Raw genomic sequence first — 9954 nt, forward strand, 5'->3', positions numbered from 1 at the left:
TTTTTTTTTAATATTTCCCAAATTATGTTTACAGAGCAAAGATTTTTTCACTGTTGGTCTGATAATATTTTTTTTCATTGTGGAGAAAATCTTATTTGTTGTATTTCGGCTAGAATAAAAGCAGTTTAATTTTTTAAACCATTTTAAGGTCAAAATTATTACCCCCTTTAAGAAATTTTTTTTATTGCCTTTAGAGCAAACTACTGTTATACAATGACTTGCCTAATTACCCTTACTTGCCAAATAACTCACTTAAGCCTTTAAATGTCACTTAGCTTAATACTAGTGTCTTGAAAAATATTTAGTAAATATTCATTTACTAGAAGTTAGTTATTTAATGTTTAGAAATGTGTTGGAAAAAATCTTATTTTCTTTAAACATAAATTGGGAAAAACTCAACTGGTATATATTAAATTGATAAATAAAATTCATTGAATTCTATCATTCATCAATTGAATTTTGTCAGAATTTATTAATTATCTAATTTAATTATAATATGCAAATTGTGGGAATCGCTTTTTGTAAAATGTAATTATTATTAATAATAATAATAATAATGATGGTGATGATGATGATGATGATGATGATGATAATAAAGGTGTAGATGTCAAGCTCAGTTCAATATGGTGTTTGAGCATCACAAAGTTATTATATGCAATATGAAAAACTGATTATAGTGGTATTAAATTATAGGTGTGTAACGGATCAGGGTTGATCCGTAATCCGTTTTTTTTACTTGTTGGCTAATCCAACAGTTGTAATGATTGCAGAGATCACCCCTCATTATCAAAAATGATAAGAATTTGCATGTTTATTATTCCTTCGAAGCAATGCATTCAATATCTGTGTTTGATCGAGAGAGATTCAGTTTTTACACATTTTCATTCGTTACAAACAATTAAATAACAGCAGTGCTGGCATAAGTTTATTGTTCAGATATAAAAACTGATATTTATTTTAAAGATTAAAATCAACATTTAATGGAACTTGACTCTGGTGAATGTTGTAGCAATTACATTGTGTAAGCAATGGGTGACAACAAACAACCATTAAAATGATCTCCCTGAATTGGTTTTCAAAAATGATCCACCTATAATGAAACATAAGGTTTTATGTGTGAATTGTTAAATCATTAATTGAAAATAAATATGATGTTAGATTTCTACATTTAGCTTCATCAGCAACAGTAGCAAAGATCATTTTTCGTATTGAATATTTTCCTTTTTTTTCAGCTGGTTCTTTCTTGATTTTCTTTTTTATTAAAATTACAAGTTCTGTTTCTTGAAACCAATGTTTTTTTAGGTAAAGTTTTTTGTATAAATGGAAAGCAATTGATTTTTGTCTCCTCCCTTTTTGCTGATCCGAAAAATGGTCCTTGACTCAAAAAGCGATGTGTGATCCGAACCATAAGATTTGTGATTCGTTACACTACTATTAAATTCTATTTTTATACATGTAAGAAACTTTAAATGACCTCTGCCATGATCTAGTGTTCATTAAATGTAAATATCAAGGAAATGCATGCACAGTTAAACATTAATCACACTGTAATTTATGCTGTTGTATTTATTCTTTTTGTTTGTTTTGTTCCTCAGCCACGTAAAATCGGTTTCTCCAGTTTTGGTCCACGTAAGAAGCGCTCGGACGACTCCACAGACTACATCTGTCCTCTGGATGCGTCCCAAGCCCAGGCCCTCCTGAATGGGGCAAACCGGCCCTACAGTGGCTTCAGGGGCCTGAGCCCAATCTTCGACAGGGACCCCGAGAGACGGGAGCAGGTGGGAGCTCTACAAATCTGATGCTCCGCAAACCAATAACCCTCCACTCAAAACCTCATGAAACTCAGTGCCATTTTATAACTCCCACAATCCCTCATTGGCAGTATGAACAATGCGCAAAGACTTGGTTTAGTACTAAATGACAACATCTCACATGGGCAACATGGTTTAGAAAATGCTTTTTCCAAAAATAGTGCCATTTCACCTTTGATGGACACATGTTTGATTTCATTTTTTTTTTTTTTTTTTTTTTGTGAATAGTAAAAGATTCTGTCTAACAAGTATTCCATTTTTGTAACCAACATCTACTTTGTGCTGTTTTAAAAGACAGTGTGTACAATCTTGTGCAATATTTGCATGTTTTAGAGTATTTAATGGTATATTTATGGCAAGTTTTTAAGAGGCACACAGACTACTATTATATGTTCAGAGGCAGCACATTTTGAATAATCCAAGTTTATTTTTATTCAGCAAAAAGCACATTTTTATAGGTAAATATCTTGCCTTTTCAATCTAAGATAGACTGTAATTATATTTAATCCAAATATTGTGAAATAAACCTCTTCAATAAGGCTTCTATTGTGTTTTTTAGCATATAGGGGACTCTTTCTTTGATCTTTGTTCTTGTTTTCATAGCTTTATTTAATTTGTAAAACTGAGGGTAAGTTTACACAACAAGTTTTGTACTAAGATGTTTTAATTTCTTTTCTTCATTGGAATGTTTTGCATACAAATACAGATGACAAAAAACTGTATTGTGCATGCCAGACCAGTAGGTGGCAATGCCACTTTGAAAAAGGTCCTGCCATTGTTGTTGGTTTTTTTTGTCTAGTATTTGTAACTGTCCTTAGACTGAACATATAGTCATACCTGTCAATCCTCCTATTTTCCCGAGATTCCCCCGTAATTTACAATTCTCTCCCACTATCATGTCATAAAGGTATTTTCTGGTATTTATCTCGAAATTGTAATCTTTCTAAGAATAGTGGCAATAAACATCAAAGAGCCAATCCTCCCTACAGTATATGTAACCGATACCGTTGAACTACCAGGGGACGCCTCTTACTCTTAAATGTAAATTTGTTCTGTGCTTTGATTTTTTTTTTAGCCATGAAAACACTTTGAAATAAATATAAAAACGGTGGGATTCCCTTCCTTTCCACCTTTGCCCCTCCTAAGCAATCCTCAAAACAGTCAGTTCATGTAGCGGTGCATGACTGTCTCTCCATACATGCGATTTGAATCGGGCCGAAAGGGGACACTCTGAGTTTCGGGTGCATGTTTAAACAGACATATAAGCATAATAATAACTATAATAATAGCAACATCTAAAAATGTTGATCTTGGTGGGTTTTCTTTTAAACACAACAAATTATGTCTCAAATGAGCATACTGTAAAAAGTTAGGCAAGCAATCGAATGCTTTCATGATAGATGTGTGCAGTTTTTAAAGTGACACCTCTGTATATTTATTGTGATCAAACGAAATATCTAAATGAGAGTATTATTCACTGCTCTTTAATCAGAATATTTAATGTTTACAGTAAAGAAAAGGTTAATGAGGTTTGATAACTTGATTCAATTTTTTTAAATTCCCTTATTTTTTACATCCCAATGTTGACAGGTATGTAAATAATACATAAACACTTTTGACTTTTACGCTAAATTTAAATAAATTTACAAAAACAGTGTTGTGTAAACTCCCCCTCAATCCTCTTGCAAAATAATATGCAGAAATACATTGACATGCATGATTTTCAAACATTAAGCATTAACCTGCTGCCACCCCTGCATCCGGCCTCCACCAAACCGCCCATTATCACACTGTGGAGAAGTGCATGCTGGGAAGGGATTTTCATGCACTTACGCAGGTATATTAATTTCTCACAAACTTCTCTTTCTCCATGTAATTTGCACCTCATTACCACCCATTGCTTCTGCTTAATGTTCCATCTAAAATGTAGCTGCCATAACAACATATTTTGTAGGCATATTTGACTGATATCTTGACATTACAGATCTTGCATGCTAAAGGATCAGGAATGCAGATTGAAGCCTTATCCAAAGGAATTAACAACCTCACAGTAAGTAAGAATTTATTATTTTGCCATTTAACTTAAGGATCTAGTAGGTTCAGATAGGAAACAGTATAAAGCCAATGTTTCTTTCTGTATTTTATTCTACAAGCAAAAAAAGCACATCACCTAGCCCTAGTGTCATATTGCAAACTGTTATTGAACACTTTAGGTTTACCTCTGCTTAACTAGATTTAACTTCTACGCTAATCCTGACCCCCGATCCCCTGCTCTCACTTACAGTACTTATTGAGCCGAGACGAGTTGCTGAGAGGAATGAGACGCAGCCAGACTGCCATAGTGTGATTGGACCGCACCACATTAACATCATCCCACTGAAAACCAGAGCTCATCCTAACCCACCTCACCCTCAACCTGCAAGACTGCTGCTGTGTAACACAATCACTGCGTTCGAAACCAAATACTACATAAGTGCACAACAAAATAGTAGTATTTCTGATTTTACAGTAGTCATAAAACAGAAAGAACCAAGGAGCTGTGTTTCCAGAGGTGTAAAAATAGTGTAAGCATGGCCCCTTGTTTTCTACCTAGGGAAAGACCTAGCTCTTTCATCTCTTTTCAAGACCTTCGCTCAACTTTGGAACACAAATGTAGATCTTTTTGATGAAATCAGTTGTTATTTTTGTCTGGTTTTATTTGCGCACAAAAGTACTTGCTTTTGTCATAGTCACTGTTTTGACCATGTTCTTGGTACTTTTATGGACCCTAGCTGTTTACTGAGGGTCAGAGAGTTCTTGGATTTCACAAACAAATATTTTAATTTGCTAACGATAACCTCATGACCATGTTCTTGGTACTTTTATGCACCCTAGCTGTCTACGGAGGGTCAGAGAGTTCTTAGATTTTGTAAAAAAGACATCTTAATTTGCTACAGATAACCTCATGACCATGTTTTTGGTATTTGTATGGACCCTAGCTGTCTACGGACGGTAAGAGTTATTGGATTTCACAAAAAAATATCTTAATTTGTTACCAATAACCTCATGACCATGTTCTTGGTACTTTTATGGACCCTAGCTGTCTACAGAGGATCGGAGAGTGCTCAGATTTTATAAAAAACAAATTAGTTTTCTACTAAAAACCTAATAGTCAATGCAATGACATGTAGCATAACTGCACTGTGGTCGTCCCGAGTTCGAATTCCGACTCGCAGACATTTCCCAATGCCATCCCCTTTTTTTCTCCAACTTTACTTTCTGTCAAACTCTACTGTCCTATCATAATAAATGCAAAAATCACAAAAATAAATCTAAATTTGAGTTCTGAAGGGCTTACGAATTTATAATGATATGAAGATAAGTAATTACTGACAGAATTTTCATTTTTGGCTGAATTTTCCCTTTAAGATGTGTTTTAAGGACACATTTTAAGAAACCACCAAGACGGGGCCTTAGTAGAACCCAAGTGTGCATCACTTTTTATGAAAAGTGAAGCCAAAACATTTTCATTGCCCTCTGGTGGCTGACTGCAGTACAGGTCAAAAAAGAAACCATTAAAACAGGGCGAACATTGTCACACTCTAGGCCTAAAAAAGTGAAACCAACTCATTGAGCGCCCTCTAGTGGCTGGCAGCAGGACTAGCCTTTTTATAAATATCTGAATTGTATGCCAAACAAAGAAATTACACTACACCACAAGTACATTTTCCCAAAGATGGTACAACCATTTTAGACTGTCTATATCAGTGTTTCTCAACCACGTTCCTGGAGGACCACCAGCTCTGCACATTTCAAGTGTAATTTAAGTGCGTTTAATAAGTGTCATTTCTTTATTTTGGTTATAGTTTGTTTATTGGATGCTATAAAAATGAGGTGTGACATCATAACCCCGCGCTTGTGATTGGGTCACCAGGACTATTGGTTGGGACGTTTGATACCGTGGCTTTACCTTATGATCCAAATAATGGCATTGGTCCTAGATGACAGCAGGCAAACCTGGTGTATTTTGGATTCATTTTTCTATCAAGTCTATGGTCAGTGTGGCGGCTCAATCAATCTTCAAATGTGGCCTTCTAAGAATGCAGCTTCTCAATTAAAACACAGCCTCTCCATGAAATTAGTACACAATCAAATATAGTACGTTTCATGTGATGACTCAGAAATTTTCTTTTTCACCATTCAATTCTGTTATTATATTATTAATTAATATTGATTTTGGATTTGGGGTTATAATGTACTGTATGAAGTTGATTTTCCAAGAAAAAAAGTGTGTATATGTTATGCAAGCAGCCCTTATTTTACTGTATGTCAACTGATAAAATTGTCTACCTCTGCCTTTTTTGTTTGTAATATGATCTTGTTTTCCAATGGATCTGTTTGTGAGTAAATCCATCTGTTTGCTCAATACTTTGTCCTTTTCTTGGTCTAATCTTTTTTGTATTTCTATAATATGTTAAAAGCAGTTTGTTTTCTCAAACAGAAATGGACATTTGCTTGCTGTAGCTCTTATTAATCCATTTTCAGAGTTAAAAGGACTTTGTTTTGGTTGTTTTTTTTTTTACCTTTCCAGTGTCTAGTTCCAGTTCAAATGGCAAACATAGTTTTTGGGAGGTCTTTATTTGACCACCGAGCTTAAAATGAACACCCTTTTTTAATAGGAGTCCAGAGAGGAGAAGCATCTGACTGCTGGTTCACTCTCACCCAATACCAAGGAAAGAATAATACTGGTGAGTTTTTTTAACTTCTAACATTGTAAATTTTTAGATACAGTACAGAAGCATTGCTTAACTGCTGTAATTTACAATAAACATTTACAGTAAAGTTGTATTAGTTACTTCAATTGCTAACAACATTAAGAATGTAAATTCAATTCAACATTTAATAGTTTATATATTTAAACAAATTCATTTAAATATACTTTATTAAATATTTATATATATATATATATATATATATATATATATATATATATATATATATATATATATATATATATATATATATATATATATATATATTTAATGCAAAACTTAACATTAATGCATGATGTATTATATAAAAACCATGATTTAAAAATGTAGTTAAATATTTCATTAACTATGTATCCAAAGATGCAAATTCAATTTTATGCGCAAAACTGGAATATTGAATATCTCCATCTACTGGACATTATTAGCTTGGAATACACCACAGCCAAAATAAATGGTGCCAGTAAAAAATTGTACAATTTTGGTTAAATATGATAGAGACTGTTTCAATCCCGATTTTGTACCTATTTTTACAGTATTACTGTTTTTATTTTATTTATTTTTTTACCTTTTTTTCTTGAGTGGATCTCGGGCCTTGTTCAAAATGTAAATGTTCAAAAAAAGTGGTAAAAAAAAAACCCTGAACTTGGACTGTCAGTGAAAATTAACAGACATCTAAGAATATCCCAAAACTAGACTAGTAGTCATATAGTCAGATTAGACAGACTTTATGTGTAGCCATTCATTTCTGTTTATTTGATGACTAGTCTAGTTTTGGCCTTTAGGCGTCTATTATTTTTCACTGAAATCCAAATGTAGCCTTGTTTTAGCCTAAACGACTATGTTTAGACATCTATTAGACATCTATTAGACATCATTTTAAAACAAAAAATGCTTACTGGGCATGATCTCTTATAAAAAAATTACATGACTTTTTTAATGCACATACTGGTATTTGTTTGGTAAAAGTGCTTTCATCATAGTTTATGCACATCTTTTCTTATCAAATAAAAAGCATTTCTCAGATACCAAGATGTTCATAAATTTTGAAAATACGCTTAAAAAACGGTTGATGGAAACAAAGCTACTGCCACTAACACTTTAGTGTTTTATATTCACTATATTACAGTAATGTTATCATTTAGCTTTTATTTTAAATGTCAGCAACTATGGGTTTAGGGTTTAATTATGCTGTAACTGTTTAGATCATTCTACTCTACCTCATGAAGCTAATGTGGAAGTAACTGAGACTGCATTTCATCGAAATTTCGCTAATTCTGGCTCCATAATAGACCAGATTTTTATTGAGTTCACTATTAAATTGGCCGACTTTACAGCAGAAAAAAAGGTGTTTACAGCCTGATACAAAGAACGATTTTGGTGTATATAACTAATATTACCCTTCATGACAACTGTGAGGGGAGTGATTTTTTTTTATAACTCATCCTATCGTTTTTGTCAAGTTATATTAAGTCTGCATAATTAAGGGCGTGGCCACTAGAGGCACAGCTATGTCTCACTGGTTGCCATCATGTTATTCCGACTGATTAGCCGCTGAACTCGGCATATACATCGTATTTTTGTTTTGTTTTATGTGGCTTTACACAGCTATTTGCCTTTCATTTGGCTTTTATTTTAAATCTTAGCAACTATCTATGGAGTTGGGCGTTTTCATTATGTTGTAATTGTGTAGATTTAAAATGTAAAAAGTGTGAACATATAATCCAATGGAGTAATGTAAATATCTATCCATATTTTCAGTGTATTAGAGAAACGACACTTTGATCTCCACCAGCTGAAATGTACCAAATGAACACCCAAAATGAAGCCAAAACCAGCATTTTCAGAACATTATGGCCAAAACCCATCAAAATGGCCTCAATGGACCTCATCCACCTCTTCAGCGACTGCATTCAATCGGCTTCATCTAGAACTCAGGAGTACCTATACTTCAAAGATCCGGAAAACAAGTTCAACCCGAGTCCTTCAACCCTAAGCGAGATCTTCCTGATGACGTTCATTCAGCGCAGCACCGTTTTAAACCTCACTGACATCTTTAACACCACAACTATGACCCCGGAGCAGAGGATCCTTCTAGGTGCAGATTGGGTTTGGGCCGTCTTGGATCATCCCAGCAGGAACCCTAAAATCCAGATCGCCGTCCAGGTTTGCCACCTTCCAGAAAGAACCGAGCAGATCCTGGAGGACCTTTCTTTGGATCTTTACGCTGATGTTATGCGTATGGCCGGGATGGACGTGGTGGAGAAAACTCAAGCCGAGAGGATGGTGGACTTCTGTTCCTCCATTGGTAGAGATTGTTTCACACTTTTCCTCTTTTTTGGACGGCAAAAGGATGAAGGGAACATCTACGGGCTGCTGAGCAACAATCTGCAAGCTGCTGTGGGGAAGTGTGTGAGGATCGATCAGCTTTTTATCAATCATTTCTTTAAAGGTGCTAAATGTTTTGTTACTCCTGCTGGAATGTTACAGGCATTGGTTGGTAAAGAGGGTAATGATCCTTTGACCATGCTTGTTAAGTTCACCTAACAGCTCACTTACACTTTGTTTATTTAAATCATAGCTATCCTTTCCATTTCATTTTAGATTTAAACTAAAGTTTTACTTTTTTTATTTGGATGACCAAACCTTTTATTATTAATCAATTTGTGGTTTGTACAGTATGTGTGTATGTACAGCATAAGTACCTTTATGAAGAGAAAACTGTACTTCTAATTTTATTTAACCTTAGAAATCACTTAATGCATTTCTACATTTTCTCCCATCCTATGCACATGCAAAAGGGTAGGGACAGTTAAATATGCAAGACAGGGTTCCCACGCTTCTTAAAGTACTTGAATTTTAGGCATATGGATTCAAGGCCTTGAAACTACTTAAAAAAAAAACACAGGCCCTTGAAAGTGCTTGAATTAACTTTGAAATTAAATTAGTTTATGGTTTTATTCCAACAATTGTACTCAATTGTCTAGAAAAGAATGAAAAAAACATTCCTAAATTAAAAATCTTAAATACAAATATTGTACAATAACAGTGACAAATAATGCACAATTTTATCAATATTTCAGAAACCAGATTTGAATATCACCAGTGTTGAATTCAACAAATTTTATTTAAACTCTTTAAACAGGACTTTAACATGATAACATTTTATTGTTAATTTTAAGTGTAAATGAAATGTTAAGTACAGTAAGGACTTTTGTTACACTACATACAGTATGCTGGGGTATGAATTACATAGATGCTTGATTTAAAATTAATGGTGCTTTAAAAAGTCATCAAATCTGCTGTTTGTGAAAACGTGGAAATCCTGCTAAGAACTAATAATGCTTGTTTGGTAATCAGGGAAAACTCGTTTTTAATAATGTGGACAAATAAAA

At 33.9% G+C, this 9954-nt stretch overlaps 2 protein-coding genes across 2 annotated transcripts in view; both read left to right on the forward strand.

Annotated features, from left to right (window-relative positions):
- Window positions 1-6212, forward strand: part of ppfibp2b (PPFIA binding protein 2b) — a 104467-nt gene extending 98255 nt beyond the window's left edge. Inside the window, exons 25-27 of the mRNA NM_001326598.1 lie at window positions 1596-1778; window positions 3796-3861; window positions 4096-6212. Of these exons, the coding sequence (NP_001313527.1) occupies window positions 1596-1778; window positions 3796-3861; window positions 4096-4158 (312 nt within the window). The 3' untranslated portion in view covers window positions 4159-6212. The remainder of the gene's footprint in view (window positions 1-1595; window positions 1779-3795; window positions 3862-4095) is intronic.
- A 304-nt stretch (window positions 6213-6516) lies between these two features.
- On the forward strand, window positions 6517-9111 carry sb:cb470. The gene is made up of 2 exons (NM_001326596.1): window positions 6517-6538; window positions 8321-9111. The coding sequence occupies exon 2, from the start codon at window positions 8360-8362 to the stop codon at window positions 9104-9106; it is 747 nt and encodes a 248-aa protein (NP_001313525.1). The 5' UTR covers window positions 6517-6538; window positions 8321-8359; the 3' UTR covers window positions 9107-9111.
- Window positions 9112-9954: the final 843 nt, after the last annotated feature.

Source organism: Danio rerio, chromosome 25, assembly GCF_049306965.1.
Source record: "Danio rerio strain Tuebingen ecotype United States chromosome 25, GRCz12tu, whole genome shotgun sequence".
Classification (NCBI taxonomy): domain Eukaryota; kingdom Metazoa; phylum Chordata; class Actinopteri; order Cypriniformes; family Danionidae; genus Danio; species Danio rerio.